The following is a 20,173-nucleotide window of genomic DNA, read 5'->3' as shown; positions in this document are numbered from 1 at the left end:
TAGCCTAACAGTGTCATATTATTTTCTCTTTCAGCTCCTATGTGTGGTGGTCAGCTGAGAGGCCCTAACGGTATGATCGCGTCACCAAACTACCCTGTCCAGTATGACAACAATGCTAACTGCACCTGGTTCATCACCGCTACAGACACCACCAAGGTATGGTCTCACATTGCTAATGCTATATGCTAATACTGAAAATGGTGTGTTAATGTTGCTATGCTATATGCTAATCCAGTACTATGTACAGAACTGACATGCTAAATGCTAATATTGACTATTTGCTTTGCTTTGTTAATATTTACAACCGTCTGACATTATGACATGCTAATATGGAAATTATACTGAAAATGGAGTACTTAAAGTTAGTGATGCTATGCTACACTAATATGTACTACTGTTTATGCACTGCTTGTTTTCTTCTCTGATGGTAAGCTAAATGTTAATTGTGCTACTGCTAGAAAAGCAAATCAACATTTTATTGGTCTCACACACACAAATGTATTTATTGGTCACATACACATGGTTAGCAGATGTTAATGTGAGTGTAGTGAAATGCTTGTGCTTCTAGTTCTGACCGTGCAGTAATATCTAACAAGTAATCTAACAATTTCACAACAACTACCTTATTCATTCCTTTACACTTGTGTGTATAATAATATGTGCATATAAATATATGGATGAGCGATGGCCGAACAGCATAGGCAAGATGCAGTAGATGGTATAGAGTACAGTAGGGTATGTAAACATTATATAAAGTGGCATTGTTTAAAGTGACTTGTGGTACATTTATTAGATCAAACTTTTAATTATTAAAGTGGCTAAAGATTGAGTCAGTATGTTGGCAGCAGCCACTCACTCAATGTTAGTGAGGGCTGTTTAACAGTCTGATTGCCTTGAGATAGAAGCTGTTTTCAGTCTCTCGGTCCCAGCTTTGATGCACCTGTACTGACCTCGCCTTCTGGATGATAGCAGGGTGAACAGGAAGTGGCTCGGGTGGTTGTTGTCCTCAATGATCTTTTTGGCATTCCTGTGACATCGGGTGTTGTAGGTGTTCTGGAGGGCAGGTAGTTTGCCCCCAGTGATGTGTTGTGCAGACCTCACTACCCTCTGGAGAGCCTTGCGGTTGTGGGCAGAGCAGTTGCAGTACCAGGCAACAGTCCGACAGGATGCTCTTGATTGTGCATCTGTAAAAGTTGTGTTTATGGTGACAAGACACATTTCTTCAGCCTCTGTCTGTGTGGTGGACCATTTCAGTTTGTCCGTGATGTGTACGCAGAGGAACTTAAAAACTTTCCACCTTCTGTCCCGTCAATGTGGATCGGGAGGCGCTCCCTCTGCTGTTTCCTAAAGTCCACGATAATTTCCTTTGTTTTGTTGACTTTGAGTGTGAGGTGATGTTGCTGACACCACACTCCAAGGGCCCTCACTTCCTCCCTGTAGGCCATCTCATTGTTGTTGGTTATCAAGCCTACCAATGTAGTGTCGTCTGCAAACTTGATGATTGAGTTGGAGGCGTGCATGGCCATGCAGTCATGGGTGAACAGGGAGTACAGGAGAGGGCTGAGAACTCACCCTTGTGGGGCCCCGGTGTTGACGGTCAGCAGGGTGGAGATGTTGTTTCCTACCCTCACCACCTGTAATGCGTTTCCAAACCATCATTTTAGGTGTATATTCTTTGCCCAAACTCTGTCAGATCAGATCCACCTTTCATTTAAGTTGCTGTGTTACACACAAAGAGAGCTAGCACTGTGGCTGTAGAGCTTATTTTGTGGACTAGTCAGATACAATATCCTGCATAGGAGTTGGTACAATTCCCTGCAAAGGAGTTGGTACAATGTCCGGCAAAGGAGTTGGTACAATGTCCTGCAAAGGAGTTGGTGCAATGTCCTGCAAAGGAGTTGGTACAATGCCCTGCAAAGGAGTTGGTACAATGCCCTACAAAGGAGTTGGTACAATGTCCTGCAAAGGAGTTGGTACAATGCCCTGCAAAGGAGTTGGTACAATGCCCTGTAAAGGAGTTGGTACAATGCCCTGCAAAGGAGTTGGTACAATCCCCTGCAAAGGAGTTGGTACAATGTTCTGCAAAGGAGTTGGTACAATGCCCTGCAAAGGAGTTGGTACAATGTCCTACAAAGGAGTTGGTACAATGCCCTGCAAAGGAGTTGGTACAATGTCCTGCAAAGGAGTTGGTACAATGTCCTGCAAAGGAGTTGGGAAATTACAGCTAGAGATGGGTAGATGTTACGAATCCCTTTTGGCCCGACAGTCTAGAGGAGATGGTAACGAGACCCGTAACATAAATCATGCAAATTACAATAGTGACAAAGTAAAAGTGAGAACGAAATAACCACAGAGGGTGAAACAGAGAGATCTACAGACATAGTAGGAGAGGGTGAAACAGAGAGATCTACAGACATAGTAGGAGAGGGTGAAACAGAGAGATCTACAGACATATGGCATTTACAGAGAGATTGAGCTCTAGAGCAAACAACTGACAGGGTTTTTAAATCAAGGGAAAGGAATTGATGATTGATTGGTGACTGATTGGGGATGATTTTCACCTGTGAGGGGAGAAGGAGAGAAAAGAACACAGGATACATACACACACACCCACAGGATACCTGTATCCGTAACAATAGATGTAAAGTCATCAGAGAGAGAGAGAGAGAGAGAGATAGTGGAATGACCTGTGGAGAAGGAGAGGAAGAAGACAGCACAGAGATGGAGAGGTATAGACATCAATAAGAGGATATGATAAGAGGCAGAGATGACTTCAGATGTTCAAAAGCCACAGTGCTAACACACGTCCTTCTCTGAGCTCAAACAGATCTGTCCCCTTTATGAGGAACAGAGTAGGGAGGAGAGAGGAGTGAGGAGTGGGAGACACACGTAAAGTGAAATTAAGTACACACACAGGCGCGTGTCTTTGGCAAGTTTTAGGGCCTTCTTCTGTCACTGCCTGGTATAGAGGTCCTGGATGGCAGGAAGCTTTGCCCCAGTGATGTACTGGGCTGTACACACTACCTTCTGTAGTGCCTCCCTTTGAGGCCGAGCAATTGCCATACCAGGTGGTGATGCAACCAGTTAGGATGCTCTCAATGGCGCAGCTGTCGAACTGTTTGTGGATCTGAGGACCCAGATATTTTGAGTTGTTGGGCATTGTTCTGCCCTCTTCACGACTGTCTTGGTGTGTTTGGACCATGATAGTTTGTTTGTGATGTGGACACCAACAAACTTGAAGCCCTCAATCTGCTCAACTACAGCCTCATCAATGAGAATGAGGGCCTGCTTTTGCTGTAGTCCACAAACATCTCCTTTGTCTTGATCATGTTGAGGGAGAGGTTGTTGTCCTGGCACCACACGGCCAGGTCTCTGACCTCCTCCCTATAGGCTGTCTCATCGTTGTCGGTGATCAGATGTGTTGTTGCCTACCCTTACCACCTGGGGGCGGCCCATCAGCAAGTCCAGGATCCAGTTGCAGACGGAGGTGTTTTGTCCCAGGGTCCTTAGCTTAGTAATGAGCTTTGAGGTCACTATGGTGTTGAACGCTAAGCTGTAATCAGTGAACAGTATTCTCACATAGATGTTCCTTTTGTCCAGGTGGGAAAGGGCAAAGTGGAGTGCAATAGAGATTGCATCATCTGTGGATCTTTTCGGGTGGTATGACATTTTGTGTGGGTCTAGAGATTCTGGGATAATGGTGTGTATGTGAGCCATCTCCAGCCGTGCAAAGCACGTCGTGGCTCCCGACGTGAGTGTTACTGGTCGGTAGTCATTTAGGCATGTTACCTTGGTGTTCTTGGGAACAGAGACTACAGGGACTACGGTGGACATAGTGAAGTGGGACTAGGATAGGGAGAGATTAAATATGTCCGTAAACACTTCAGCCAGCTGGTCAGTCCATGCTCTGAGGATGTGGCTAGGGGTGCAGTCTGGGCCTGAAACATGCAGGTATTACAGACTCGATCAGGGACAGGGAGTAGAGTGAGTACACTTGCCAGTTGGTCAGCACATGCTCAGAGTACACGTCCTGGTAATCCATCTGGCCCTGCGGCTTTGTAAATGTTTATCTTTTTAGAGGTCTTGCTCACATCGGCTATGGCGAGCGTGATCACACAGTCACCCAGAACAGCTGGTGCTCTAATGCATTCTTCAGTGTTGGTTGCCTCAAAGCATGCATAGAAGTCATTTAGCTCATCTGGTAGGTTTGTGTCACAGGGCAGCTCGTGGCTGGGTTTCCCTTTGTAGTCCGTAATAGTTTGCAAGTTGTAGTTTTCAAGCCCTGGCACATTCGACAAGTGTTGATGCCGGTGTAGTACGATTCAACTTTAGTCCTGTATTTATGCGTTTCCTGTTTGATGGTTCGTCTGAGGTCATAGCGGGATTTCTTATAAGCGTCTGGGTTAGAGTCCCACTCCTTGAAAGCAGCAGCTCTAGCCTTTTGTTCAGTGCGGATGTTCCCTGTAATCCACGGCTTCTGGTTGGGGTATGTACGTACAGACACTGTGGAGATAATGTCATCAATTCACTTATTGATAAAGCAATTGATTGATGTGTTGTACTCCTAAATGCCATCGGATGAGTCACGAAACATTCCAGTCTGTGCTAGCAAAACAGTCTCGTAGTTTAGCATTTGCGTCATCTGACCCCTTCTATATTAAGCGAGTCACTTGTACTTCCAGCTTTAGTTTTTTGTTTGTAAGGAATAAGAAGGATAGAATTATGGTCAGATTTGTCAAATGAAGGGCGAGGGAGAGCTTTGTATGCATCTCTGTGTGTGGAGTAAAGGTGGTCTAGAGTTGTAATCCCCTCTGGTTGATCATGTGACATGCTGGTAGAAATTAGGTGAAAAATGGATTCAAGTTTCCCTGCATTAACGTCCCCGGCCACTAGGAGCGCCGCCTCTGGATGAGCATGTTCCTGTTTGCTTATGTCCCTGTACAGATCATTGACTGCGGTCTTAGTGCCAGCATCGGTTTGTGGTGGTAAATAGACATCTTCAGCTGTATGAAAAATATAGATGAAAACTCTCTTGGTAAATAGTGTGGTCTATAGCTTATCATGAGATACTCTACCTCAGGCGAGCAAAACCTTGAGACTTCCTTAATACTAGATTTGGTGCTGTTATTGACAAATAGACACAGACCACCAGCCCTTTATCTTACCGGAGGCAGCTGTTCTATCTACCGATGGAACTAAAACAGCTGTATGACATTCATTCAGCCAAGACTCTGATATTACAGTTTTTAATGTTTGTAGAATCGTCTTGATCGGAGTTCAATCAATTTATTCTCCAGTTTATTGCATGTTGGCCAATAGGACGAATGGTAGAGGCACGTTGGCCAATAGGACGAATGGTAGAGGCACGTTGGCCAATAGGACGAATGGTAGAGGCACGTTGGCCAATAGGACGAATGGTAGAGGGCGGGTTACCCACTCGCTGACCAATTCTCATCAGGCACCCTGACCTGCGTCCCCTGTCTCGGCATCTCCTCTTCATGCGAATGACGGGGATTTGGGCCTGCTCGGGTATCTGGAGTAAATCCTTTGTATCGGCATCTCTATCTGGAGTAAATCAATCGATGTCCTGAAGCTCTTTTTAAAGAGAGGGTGGAAGAAACATTCTGTAAAAAATCAGTTCCAAACAGTTAGGGGCCAAACAGCAGCCTCCTCCTCCGGGACATTCGTGAAAATCATGCACTAAATGTTAACATCTTGTTGATAATTTTGTTGCAACAATACTGGTCAAATTAAGATCCTACACATGTATTTTTGTAGGATGAAACTGCATTTTATCTGGTGATCTGACCCACAACAGCACCCTCCCTCCCTCCCCTCCCTCCCTCCCTCCCTCCCTCCCTCCCTCCCTCCCTCCCTCCCTCCCTCCCTCCCTCCCTAGTCCTGGCAATTTACATCAGTGGGTTTACCATAAGACAGAATGCAATTTGCATTTTTATCAGCTTTTTCATTAGGCCTCAGGCTCTCGCAGTAAACATTAAAAATCTGCCGGCAGTGTGGGGAAGTGTAGGGAAGTGTGGGGTAGTGTGGGGCAGAGTGGGGAAGTGTGGGGCAGTGTGGGGAAGTGTGGGGAAGTGTGAGGCAGTATGGGGAAGTGTGGGGCAGTGTGGGGCAGTGTGGGGCAGTGTGTGACAGTGTGGGGAAGTGTGGGGAAGTGTGGGGAGGTGTGGGGAAGTGTGGGGCAGTGTGGGGCAGTGTGGGGAAGTGTGGGGCAGTGTGGGGCAGTGTGGGGAAGTGTGGGGCGGTGTGGGGAGGTGTGGGGAAGTGTGGGGCAGTGTGGGGAAGTGTGGGGAAGTGTGGGGAGGTGTGGGGCGGTGTGGGGAGGTGTGGAGAAATGTGGGGCAGTGTGGGGCAGTGTGGGTAAGTATGGGGCAGCTCATTTGAATTGGAAGACTACACAGCCCCTTCTCCCTGTTAATTTGGTTCGTTTTTTTCCCCTTCACAATTGTTTTTTCCTTCTTCATCCTTATTTACTGATTTTATGTTAAAATGTATTATTTATTATAATCAGTTCCCGAAGAAGCATTTAGATTATTGAACTCGTCCCTGAATTTCTCGTGAGCCAATGAGAGTTGAGTAGATCTACATCCTGGGTAGAAAAGTTAATGCATAAATCCATCCTTACATGTACTCAGTCTTGTGATGGATATATTCAGCTTGTGGTGCTGCTCTATACTTCACTGGAAGTTACTGGAAATGGCCCACAATGGGATTTCGTGATTTAGTGACTCACCTTGGTGATTCTGAGGGTTGGCTGTTTCTTAAATCATAACATTTTCTCTGCCAAGACCACTACTTTTGAGTTACGTTGGATCTAGTAGTGCACTACAAAAGGAATAGTGTTCCACTTGGGATACTACAGCCTCTGAGTTGCTGAATTAGACAGATGTGTTCTATCTCGTTAAGTGACATCATCAGGTCAGACTCAGGGTACTACTCACTATTCACTGCCTTGATTGGTTGAGGGACGAGGAGTGACACCACTTTTCGGATTAGAGGATGGAGGGATAGAAGGTTGGGTGGATAGAGGGATAGAGGATGGAGGATAGACGGATAGAGGATAGAGGGATAGAGGAATAGAGGGATAGAGGGATAGAGGAAAAGAGGATGGAGGGATAGAGGGGTGGGTAGATAGAGGGATAGAGGATGGAGGATAGAGGGATAGAGGATAGAGGGATAGAGGAATAGAGGGTGGAGGAATAGAGTGTGGAGGAACAGAGGGTGGAGGGATAGAGGATGGAGGGATAGAGGATGGAGGGATAGAAGGATGGGTGGATGGAGGATAGAGGGATAGAGGATGGAGGATAGAGCGATAGAGGAATAGAGGATGGAGGATAGAGGGATAGAGAATTAGAGGATGGAGGGATTGAGGGATAGAGGAATAGAGGATAGAGGATGGAGGGATAGAGGGATAGAGGATGGAGGATAGAGGATGGATAGATGGATAGAGGGATAGAGTGATAGATGGATTATAGCAGTGGTTCCCAAACTTTTTATAGTCCCATACCCCTTCAAACATTCATCATCCAGCTGTGTACCCCCTCTAGCACCAGGGTCACCTGTACCCCCTCTAGCACCAGGGTCAGCTGTACCCCCTCTAGCACCAGGGTCAGCTGTACCCCCTCTAGCACCAGGGTCAGCTGTACTCCCTCTAGCACCAGGGTCAGCTGTACCCCCTCTAGCACCAGGGTCAGCTGTACCCCCTCTAGCACCAGGGTCAGCTGTACCCCCTCTAGCACCAGGGTCAGCTGTACCCCCTCTTGCACCAGGGTCAGCTGTACCCCCTCTAGCACCAGGGTCAGCTCACTCTCAAATGATGTGTTTTGCCATAATTGTAAGCCAGCCACACAAACGCTATACGATACATTTACAAAACATAAGAATTAATGTGAGGTTTTGTCACAAATCGGCTCGTGGGAAGTGACATAGAGCTCCTACAGGAAGTGGCATAGAGCTCTTACAGGAAGTGACATAAAGATCTTACAGGAAGTGACATAGAGCTCCTACAGGAAGTGACATAGAGCTCCTACAGGAAGTGACATAGAGCTCCTACAGGAAGTGACATAGAGCTCTTACAGGAAGTGACATTGAGCTCTAACAGGAAGTGACATTGAGCTCTTACAGGAAGTGACATTGAGCTCTAACAGGAAGTGACATTGAGCTCTAACAGGAAGTGACATAGAGCTCCTACAGGAAGTGACATAGAGCTCTTACAGGAAGTGACATTGAGCTCTTACAGGAAGTGACATTGAGCTCTAACAGGAAGTGACATAGAGCTCTAACAGGAAGTGACATAGAGCTCTTACAGGAAGTGACATAGAGCTCTAACAGGAAGTGACAGAGCTCTTACAAGACCAGGACACAAATAATAATATAATAATATAACATGAATCAATCATTTTGCTCTTTATTTAACTCTCATATAAAACTGTATTTGTTCATCATAAAACTCCTGTGTCTTATTTTTCAAATATGCATATTTCGTTTCCAAATGTCTGCGCAAGAGTGAAGGTTACCCACAAGAGAGTAACGGTTAATGTGATTGGATGTTAATTATTTGACTAGGCCACCTGTATTTGACATTGTGTTATTTCACTGAACACTAAATGGTTTGATTTTATTTTTGGCAGTGAAACGAGGCTACTCAGACGCGGGAAATAGCATCACTCAAATGTATAGCCCCGTTGGAAATAACCTCACCCAAACGTATAGCCCCGTTGGAAATAACCTCACCCAAACGTATAGCCCCGTTGGAAATAGCCTCACCCAAACGTATAGCCCCGTTGGAAATAACCTCACCCAAATGTATAGCCCCGTTGGAAAATAACCTCACCCAAATGTATAGCCCCGTTGGAAAATAACCTCACCCAAATGTATAGCCCCGTTGGAAAATAACCTCACCCAAATGTATAGCCCCGTTGGAAAATAACCTCACCCAAATGTATAGCCCCGTTGGAAATAACCTCACCCAAATGTGTAGCCCCGTTGGAAATAACCTCACCCAAACGTATAGCCCCGTTGGAAAATAACCTCACCCAAATGTATAGCCCCGTTGGAAAATAACCTCACCCAAATGTATAGCCCCGTTGGAAAATAACCTCACCCAAATGTATAGCCCCGTTGGAAAATAACCTCACCCAAATGTATAGCCCCGTTGGAAAATAACCTCACCCAAATGTATAGCCCCGTTGGAAATAACCTCACCCAAACGTATAGCCCCGTTGGAAATAACCTCACCCAAATGTATAGCCCCGTTGGAAATAACCTCACCCAAACGTATAGCCCCGTTGGAAATAACCTCACCCAAATGTATAGCCCCGTTGGAAATAACCTCACCCAAATGTATAGCCCCGTTGGAAAATAACCTCACCCAAATGTATAGCCCCGTTGGAAATAACCTCACCCAAATGTATAGCCCCGTTGGAAAATAACCTCACCCAAACGTATAGCCCCGTTGGAAAATAACCTCACCCAAACGTATAGCCCCGTTGGAAAATAACCTCACCCAAATGTATAGCCCCGTTGGAAAATAACCTCACCCAAATGTATAGCCCCGTTGGAAAATACAAATGGACTGTTTGAAAATGTGAAGCACATTTTTATTTGGCTTACCCTCAATGGCATTGCATTGTGTGTGTGGCACTTTGGGAGTAGCCAGGAATAGCCGGATTAGAGGATGGAGAGATAGTGGATTAGAGGATAGAGGATTAGAGGAATAGAGGGATGGATGGATTAGAGGATAGAGGGATAGAGGGATGGATGGATTAGAGGATAGAGTGATAGAGGGATGGATGGATTAGAGGATAGAGGGATAGAGGGATGGATTAGAGCAGGGGTGTCAAAGTCAAATGGACGGAGGGCCAAATAAAAAAATCAGCTACAAGACGAGGGCCGGACTGTTCGAATGTTCATTGAAAAATTTTTAAATGACGCATATAGTCTAGTGAACCTAATTGAACCTACTGAAAACCTAACAAATATATTACAATATGATCAGATAAATAAAGCAATATTTTCTTATGGCTCTGTCAGTAATCTTTAATTTTCAACAGACACAAAAGACAAATTTCCTTTATATAAATATCCCCATAACATGAACATTAAATGAAAGAAACCGGTATTCAAGGCACCATCAGTAGACTATATTTTCTATTTTAGCAAAAGTGGGCTAAATTTACTTCAAAGAAAAAACAATAATAGCAATTTTCTATCATCCACTCAACTGAAATATTTTTAAAATATAATTGGATTGAAATACAAAAAAATAAAGTGCAAAAATCTATTAATCAAAAACAACACTTTGTTTAAGGAGAAGTAACATGCAGTGAAAACAAATATTAAATTTTAACTTTTAAACTTGAACTGAGTAAAAACTCTAAATATGTGATTGCACAGTAATGTTCACTTGTTTGAGGTTGAGGGTGATACTTGGTGGTGTCCCATCTTTTCCACAAGTTCATCAATGTTCGGGGTAAGGCTCTGAGCTGAAGAAATCCTCAGAATTGAGTGGAGGTGTTCAGCAGTAAGTCGACTTCTGTGTGATGTTTTGTTCAGGTTCATCAAAGAAAACAGTTGTTCACACAGGTATGTGCTGCCAAACATAGACAACGTTTGAGCAGCCTGGATGCGCAGCTGGGGCATTGTGCCGGGGAGGAAACGGGCGAACTCCGCAGCACCCACTGCCGCATATTTTGCCCTCAGTGCATCATTGCATTGGAGGTCAATCAACTCCATTTGGAGGTTTGGTGGTGAGCTTTCCACGTCAACAGCAAATGGGTTACCGAGCAGTTCCAACCTGCTTTTTTGTGCTTCAAAGTCAGCAAATCGGCGTCGAAAGTCAGCGGCAAGCATACCTATTTTATCAGCCAACTGTGTGCTCGGGAACGCACTGGTAGAGAGCTTCTCTTTCATGGTCTGGCAGCTGGGAAAGTGGCTCAAATTTTCTTTCCGCATCTGCGTCTCCCACAGAGTCAGTTTGGTTTTAAATGCCTTCACTGTACTGTACATATCAGAGATGACACGATCCCGACCCTGCAGCTGCAAGTTTATTGCATTCAGATGACTCGTAATGTCACACAGAAAAGCCATTTCACACAGAAACATTTCGTCTCGGAGTTGTGTTGTGTCTTTCCCTTTGCTGTCCAAGAACAGACAAATCTCCTCACGAAGCTCGAAACATCTTTGAAGCACCTTTCCCTGGCTTAGCCATCGCACCTCTGTGTGATAAGGCAAATCACCATGCTCCGTTTCTAACTCCGTCAGAAATGCCTTGAACTGGCGGTGATTCAAACCTTTGGCTCTGATAAAGTTAACTGTGCGCGTGATGATGCTCATTACATGCTCCATTTTCAAGGCTTTACCGCACAACGCTTCCTGGTGTATGATACAATGATAAGCTGTCAGCTCACCTGTCGCGTTTTCCTCTTGCATCTTTTCCCGTATCTTCGCCACCAGTCCGCTCCTGTGTCCACACATCGCAGGTGCTCCGTCGGTTGTCAAACCCACGAGTTTTTCCCAAGGCAGCTCCATCTCATTTACACATCTTGACACCTCTTCATACAAATCATGCCCCGTAGTTGTGCCATGCATAGGACGTAAAGCCAAAAACTCCTCTGTCACGCTTAGGTTGGAGTCCACTCCGCGGATGAAAATTGACAACTGGGCAATGTCAGAAATGTCGGTGCTCTCATCCACAGCCAAGGAATATGCAATAAAATCTTTTCCCTTTTTCACAAGCTGCTCTTTTAGATTGATGGACAACTGGTCTACTCTCTCGGCAATGGTGTTTCTGCTCAGACTCACATTTAAAAAGAGTTGCCTTTTTTCTGGGCAAACTTCGTCACAAACTTTAATCATGCAGTTTTTGATGAAATCCCCCTCCGTAAATGGCCGGGCTGATTTAGCGATCTCTTCTGCCAAAATAAAACTGGCCTTGACAGTTGCGTCCGCGTGTGTGTCCGCGTGTTTCGTTTCATAATGTCGTCTCAGATTGTACTCTTTCAGTACCGCCACACTTTCTCCACACAGAAGACACACAGGTTTTCCAGCTACCTTCGTGAACATATACTCCGACTCCCACCTTGTTTGAAACCCCCGGTTCTCAGTATCCACCTTCCGTTTTGCCATTTTTGATGGGTATCTGAAAGTTAATTTTACTGTGATGCTGACGACTGCTGTGCCAATAAATATTGAAATGAAGCAGCCTACTGCTCGGTGCGTCACCTTTGCATTGTGGGAAATGTAGTATTGGTGCGTGTAAAAGATCTGCGGGCTGCCGGCTTGCTGCGGGCCGGTTCTAATAATAAATCAAGATCATCCCAGGGGCCGTAAAAAACCTTCTTGCGGGCCGGATGTGGCCCGCGGGCCTTGACTCTGACATATGTGGATTAGAGGATAGAGGAATAGAGGGATGGATGGATTAGAGGATAGAGGGATAGAGGGATGAATGGATTAGAGGAATAGAGGGATGGATGGATTAGAGGATAGAGGGATGGATGGATTAGAGGAATAGAGGGATGGATGGATTAGAGGAATAGAGGGATGGATGGATTAGAGGATAGAGGGATAGAGGGATGAATGGATTAGAGGAATAGAGGGATGGATGGATTAGAGGATAGAGGAATAGAGGAATGGATGGATTAGAGGATAGAGGGATAGAGGGATGAATGGATTAGAGGAATAGAGGGATGGATGGATTAGAGGATAGAGGAATAGAGGAATGGATGGATTTGAGGATAGAGGGATAGAGGGATGGATTAGAGGATAGAGGAATAGAGGGTCTTCCAAATGGATAATGACCCCAAGCATACTTCCAAAGATGTGGCAAAATGGCTTAAGGACAACAAAGTCAAGGTATTGTAGTGGCCATCACAAAGTCCTGACCTCAAACCTATAGGAAATTTGTGGGCAGAACTGAGAAAGTGTGTGCGAGCAAGGAGGCCTGACTCAGTTACACCAGCTCTGTCAGGAGGAATGGGCCAAAATTCACCCAACTTATTGTGGGAAGCTTGTGGAAGGTTACCCGAAATGTTTGACCCAAGCTAAACAATTTAAAGGCAATGCTACCAAATACTAATTGAGTGTATGTAAACGTCTGACCCACTGGGAATGTGATGAAAGAAATAAAAGCTAAAATAAATCATTCTCTCTACAATTATTCTGACATTTCACATTCTTAAAAATAAAGTGAAAGAGTAAGAAAGAGAAAGAGAGAGAGAAAGAGAGAGAAATATAGAGAGAGAGGGAGGGAGGGAGGTAGGTAGGTAGGGAGAGAGAGAGAGAGCAATGCAGAGAATACATAAAATGGAGGGAATGATATTTATATATTTGTGAACCAATTTGGCGTTCTGACATCGTTACTGTCACCTAGGTGATCAAACTGACCTTTGAGGACTTTGATCTGGAACGTGGTTACGATACGTTGACGGTTGGAGATGGAGCCGTGGTCGGAGATCAGAAGACCGTCTTTCACGTGTGAGTTTCAGCCTCTCTGCTTCCTGTCTTATTTCTCTCTTTGTCCTTTTTCTTGTTCTCACATTTCTCACACAATTTTCTTGTGAATACACCCGCTCTTTCCCTCCTTCAGTTTGACTTGCTTTCCACCCACCTCTCTGCCTCTTTCACTAGTTTTCTCTCTGTCTGTCTTTCTCGATCACCCACTTACCCTCTCTCTCCCTCTCTCTCTCTCTCTCTCTCTCTCTCTCTCTCTCTCTCTCTCTCTCTCTCTCTCTCTCTCTCTCTCTCTCTCTCCTCTTTCTCCATATTTGTCTTGCCATCTCTATCCTAACTTCCCTCTCTCACCTCTCTCCCTCTCTCCCTCCCTCAATTCCTCCTCCCCTGCATTCCTCCTCCTCCTCCTCCTCCTCCTCCTCCTCCTCCTCCTCCTCCTCCTCCTCCCCCACCTCCTCCTCCTCCCCCACCTCCAACTCCTCCTCCTCCCCCACCTCCTCCTCTCCTCCTCTGCCTCCTCTCCTCCTCCCCACCTCCTCCCCACCTCCTCCTCTCCTCCTCCTCCTCTCCTCCTCCTCCTCCCCCTCCTCCTCCTCTCCTCCTCCCCCACCTCCTCCTCTCCTCCTCCTCTTCCCCCTCCTCCTCCTCCTCCTCTCTTCCTCCTCTCCCTCCTCCTCCTCCTCCCCCACCTCCTCTTCCCCCTCCTCCTCCTCTCCTCCTCTCCTCCTCCACCTCCTCCTCTCCTCCTCTCCTCCTCCTCCTCCCCCTCCTCCTCCTCCTCCTCCTCTCTTCCTCCTCTCCCTCCTCCTCCTCCTCCCCCACCTCCCTACCACCTTCCATCTCCCTCCATCCATCTATTTCTGTCCATTTCATCACCTCCAGGACCAGTAGTGCGTGAAAGATAGATCCAGTGCCACATTGTCAATCCCTGCTCCCCTCAATGTTAAAACAAGATCACGGCCGTTCGCCACGTCGCGTTGCATATTGATGTGTCCTAATGGAGTTTGCTCCAACAGATGCTCCATAACGTTTCACTGGGTGTTGTTATTAATTGTGCTGAAATTTACGGCCTTAATAAAATTTTATAGATCGATTTTTATGTGGAGCTGTGTAGTGAGGCTTTAGGTTGTTGTGGAGGAGGAGGGGAGGAGAGGGGGGAGAGAGAGGGGAGAGAGGGAGGGATCCCTAAGTATCCCTAGGTGTGCTCTCACAGGCACAGACACACTAACACAGGCACCGGCACATTCCCATGGGCACCAACACACTCCCATGGGCACCAACACACTAACACAGGCACAGACACACTCACACATCTTCCCCCTGTCTCCTTCAGCCTATCAGGGACCACTACTCCAGACCTGGTGGTCAGCACCAGTCATCAGATGTGGCTCAACTTCAAGACTGATGACACCAGTGGCTCTCTGGGCTTCAAGGTGTCTTATGAAGGTAAGCTGATGAAGGTGATGATGATGATGATGATGATGATGGGTTTTGTTTCTGGTAATATCCCGCCAAAAGAAATACTTTGCTCCATGTTCCTCTCTGATTCTCATCTTCGCTGACTGTTAGAAGTGTGTGTGTGTGTGTGTGTGTGTGTGTGTGTGTGTGTGTGTGTGTGTGTGTGTGTGTGTGTGTGTGTGTGTGTGTGTGTGTGTGTGTGTGACTGTGTGTGTGTTTTTCTGCTCTTTCCTTGACATAGACTGACCAGGTGAGTCCAGGTGAAAGCTATGATCCCTTATTGATGTCACCTGTTAAATCCACTTCAATCAGTGTAGATGAAGGGAAGGAGACAGGTTGAATTAGGATTTTTTAGCCTTGAGACAATTGAGACATGAATTGTGTGTGTTTGCCATTCAGAGGGTAAATGGACAAGACGAAGGGTTTAAAGTGCCTTTTGAACAGGGTGTTGTAGTAGGGGACAGGCACACCGGTTTGTGTCAAGAACTGCAACGCTGCTGGGTTTTTCATGCTCAACAGTTTCCCGTGTGTATCAAGAATGGTCCAACACCCAAAACACATCCAGCCAACTTGACACAACTGTGGGAAGCATTGGAGTCGACATGGGCCAGCATCCTTGAGGGCAAAAAGGGAGTGCAACTTAATATTAGGAAGGTGTTCTTATTGTTTTGTACACTCAGTGTATACTGTTATTTCATCTGTAGTTCTAACACACACACATACAGACACACACACACACACACACACACACACACACACTGTTATATCGTGTTGTTTGCTGTATGTTTTAACACCCAGAAGAAAGTAGAGGGGCAGAACTCCTTTGAAACAATGAGATCAGCTTTAATGAAGGAGAATAATTACTGTGAAGCATTTTTTTCTCCCTTTAGTGATTGAGGATTCCCAAAAATGTACTTCAATTTGAATAACTTTGCATATTTTCTAGATTATCTGGTGTAGACATAACACAGACCCACAGACACAGAAGAACACACACACACACACACACACACACACACACACACACACACACACACACACACACACACACACACACACACACACACACACACACACAGACAGACAGACAGACGTACACAAACACGCACGCATGCACACACACACACACACACACACACACACACACACACACACACACACAGACAGACACACAGACATACATAAGTACAAACATAGAGACACAAAGACACACAGAGGTATACACACGCACACACACGCATACAAACACACACAGAGACACACACACACACATACAATGATGTTAGGACTCAGGACGCCTGTCACATGATGTTAGGACCCCCTCCTCCCAAACTAGACACTCTAATGTACTTCTCCTCTTGCTCAGATGTGCACCGGGGCCTCCAACTCCTCTTTCTATTCTGGTTAGATCCAGTTTGCGCTGTTCTCTGAAGGGAGTAGTACACAGCGTTGTACGAGATCTTCAGTTTCTTGTCAATATCTGACATGGAATAGACTTTATTTCTCAGAACAAGAATAGACTGACGAGTTTCAGAAGAAACTTATATGTTTCTGGCCATTCTGAACCTGTAATCGAACCCACAAATGTCTTTGTGGGTTTTGTGACACGCGGCACACACACACTTTTGGAGATCCACACACACTTTTGGAGATCCACACATACTTTTGGAGATCCACACACACTTTTGGAGATCCACACACACTTTTGGAGATCCACACACACCTCGTTTCATGAAGCTAGCTGTGTGCCGCTCGTCACTACTTCACAGGAGATGCATTTGAACATAAACATGTATTTTTAATGTTTAATTTTGGGCAGAACTTCTTCCATTTCTGGAGGACTGAGTTTTGAAATGCCCGGTGGAATTAGTTTGCTAGCTAAGGAGATGGAGAAAATGTCAGGCATTTGATTGTAATATGCAGAGTGAGTCAAAAAGACAACACAAAGAAGGCTATTGTATAAAACAAACAAAGGGTAACCATGGCAACCTGTGACAGAGAGGAAAAAGTGTTTATCCATGTATAAGAGAGTCTAGCTAGCTACATTTTCAGATTTTTTATTTTATTATTTATTTTTACCTTTATTTAACTAGGCAAGTCAGTTAAGAATATTAGAATACAGTTATTTTCAATGACGGCCTAGGAACAGTGGGTTAACTGCCTGTTCAGGGGCAGAACGACAGATTTGTACCTTGTCAGCTCGGGGATTTGAACTTCCGGTTACTAGTCCAACGCTCTAACCACTAGGCTACCCTGCCGCCCTAGATATGACATGTTTCTAATTTAGTCTTAAAATCGTTTTCATTGCAAGTTAAGACGTACTGTTAGCTAACGTTAGCTCGTTTAAGGTTATGTGTATGATCTGTATATTCATATGTTCATATCTCAGAGCTATTTGCATTGCTAGTTATAACCATTAGTAACCATTTTACTCTACTGTTTACACCTTCTGTATCCTGTGACAAATAAACTTAGATTTTATTTTATATATTGTGTGTTTTACCAGAGACGGTAATGTAACGAACAACCAGACATGCACCAAAGTCAAATTCGGCCAACGAGACAATGTCTAAGTTCTATAATTCTGTGGTAGAATACCCTGCTTTTATTTCCTCACACAACCATAAGCCATTTTCTGTAATTAGCTCAAAATCGAACTTGTAAATAAAGATTTTGTTGCGAGTTTATTTTCCTGTAATAATTCATGCAAATTAGCTATAGTGAAGACGTTGTCAGTTTTATAATATGATGTCACTAATTGAACTAGCTAGCCAGCTAACAGGACCATCTGGCGATGACTTAAAAACCGGCCACTAGGGGCAACGGTGAGTGCTATTACCACCATGGATTGCAGATGGGCGTAAGCTGCGAGCTCAATTTTTTTTTAATTATAATTTTTTGTTCTAACCGAAACCTTAATTCTAATATTAACGATTCAAATAATTGTCTAAACTTAACCGTGGACATATCTACTGTACACACAATAATACCAAAGTCAATATTAGCATGTGAAGTAGCTAGCTAGCTAGCTGTAAAATCACCTAAACAAACTGTACTATCAATTTAGGAGTCTGTCTCATCCCAGTTCAACTTGGAAACTCTGCTGCCCAGAGCGAGTGCAGAGTACGTTGCTATGGCAACAGAGGCCCTTTCCCACGTTTCCCACTGAGGGAACAGGGCGCATTGGGAGATAATACTTGAAGGAGGAACTGAGTTGAATAATTTGATACACTGATTAGATTGTGCACATCTAATGTGAATAATGTACTTTGTCATGCCAATATAAACGGATGGATGTGTTCTAGACAAGTGTGGCCATACCATCTGTTGGCTGATTTGACAATCTGAAATGCAGGTAATGATTTTAAAAAGAGTTATGAAATGTGATAGTGTGTTTTCTGCTGTCTCCAGTGACCAGAACCATGTACTGTAGCTATGACGTGTTCCTACAGAATTTCCTGATTTCTCAGACTGACCAATCAGAAGTTCGTTTTCTCAGACTGACCAATCAGAAGTTAGATTTCTCAGACTGACCAATCAGAAGTTAGATTTCTCAGACTGACCAATCAGAAGTTAGATTTCTCAGACTGACCAATCAGAAGTTAGTTTTCTCAGACTGACCAATCAGAAGTTAGATTTCTCAGACTGACCAATCAGAAGTTAGATTTCTCAGACTGACCAATCAGAAGTTAGATTTCTCAGACTGACCAATCAGAAGTTATTTCACCACTGATAGAACATACGTTTCCACCAACAGGAGTTTCATGGCTTGTTATTCTGGGTATTATCCCTATCCAATGCAAATGTTTTCATTTCCATATCAAATCATTTCTGGGTAACAATGAAGTATCTTATTGTTTTTTTGTTTTTTTCTCCATTAAAAATAGTCTAAAATAAAATAAAAATTAAAAAAGCTTTTTAGCAAAGAGCAATAAGTGGTTGTGAGGGTTAACTGTTGTTTGGAACTCTCTTTTTTATTGGTCCATTAACTAATCTACTTCCTGGTGATTTTTTACATACATAACATAAAACATTCACGCAAAAAAAAAATAAAGTGTTTACAGTGAAAATCAATCCTCCCCCTTATTCATAATAATACTACCTTTCTTCTTCTCCCCAAGACGCCCCAAAGTCACTTTAGAAGAAAATCTGCAGTACAAAAATCCATAAAACAACTCATTATAAATCCATAGGTGGGCATAACACTGAGTTACATCCACAAGTAATGGACCTGATGAGTCCCTTAGGATACTCATCTCCACATCGTAGACACTAAATATGTGTTTAAAAAATGATAGTCATTAAGGTGCTTTTCCTGGTACCCTGATCCTATAAAACATTTGTGAAAACGCACAAAATGAACCCTGGACCAGCGTGAGTCGCGAGTTCAACATCCAGGACCAGAGTACCAGGTACTGGGATGTGGCAGCAGTGAGTCGTGGGTTCAACATCCAGGACCAGAGTACCAGGTACTGGGATGTGGCAGCAGTGAGTCGTGGGTTCAACATCCAGGACCAGAGTACCAGGTACTGGGATGTGGCAGCAGTGAGTCGTGGGTTCAACATCCAGGACCAGAGTACCAGGTACTGGGATGTGGCAGCAGTGAGTCGTGGGTTCAACATCCAGGACCAGAGTACCAGGTACTGGGATGTGGCAGCAGTGAGTCGTGGGTTCAACATCCAGGACCAGAGTACCAGGTACTGGGATGTGGCAGCAGTGAGTCGTGGGTTCAACATCCAGGACCAGAGTACCAGGTACTGGGATGTGGCAGCAGTGAGTCGTGGGTTCAACATCCAGGACCAGAGTACCAGGTACTGGGATGTGGCAGCAGTGAGTCGTGGGTTCAACATCCAGGACCAGAGTACCAGGTACTGGGATGTGGCAGCGTGAGTCGTGGGTTCAACATCCAGGACCAGAGTACCAGGTACTGGGATGTGGCAGCGTGAGTCGCGGGTTCAACATCCAGGACCAGAGTACCAGGTTCTGGGATGCGGCTGCGTGAGTTGCGGGTTCAACATCCAGGACCAGAGTACCAGGTACTGGGATGTGGCAGCGTGAGTCGTGGGTTCAACATCCAGGACCAGAGTACCAGGTACTGTGGCGTGGCAGTGGGAGTCGTATGGAAGTTTTTTGCCCGTTGTCAACAAGTTAGCTCACTTACGTCATGTAGAATCTGTATTTTGCTAATCGCACCCTGAAACGGTTATTTTTCAGACCTTGTAAAAGCAAAACATATTATGTAAAATTC

The 20,173-nt window shown here is 44.9% G+C and overlaps 1 protein-coding gene across 1 annotated transcript in view; it reads left to right on the top strand.

The window, feature by feature from the left end:
* Positions 1 to 20,173, top strand: part of LOC139372403 (CUB and sushi domain-containing protein 2-like) — a 773,740-nt gene that overhangs the window by 398,689 nt on the left and 354,878 nt on the right. The window contains exons 11-13 of the mRNA XM_071112112.1: positions 35 to 156; positions 13,388 to 13,491; positions 14,801 to 14,913. Coding sequence (XP_070968213.1) covers positions 35 to 156; positions 13,388 to 13,491; positions 14,801 to 14,913 — 339 coding nt within the window. The remainder of the gene's footprint in view (positions 1 to 34; positions 157 to 13,387; positions 13,492 to 14,800; positions 14,914 to 20,173) is intronic.

The sequence above is a fragment of the Oncorhynchus clarkii genome, chromosome 18 (genome assembly GCF_045791955.1).
Source record: "Oncorhynchus clarkii lewisi isolate Uvic-CL-2024 chromosome 18, UVic_Ocla_1.0, whole genome shotgun sequence".
NCBI lineage: Eukaryota > Metazoa > Chordata > Actinopteri > Salmoniformes > Salmonidae > Oncorhynchus > Oncorhynchus clarkii.
Note: the sequence above shows the minus strand (reverse complement) of the source record. Positions and strands in the feature narration are given on the sequence as shown.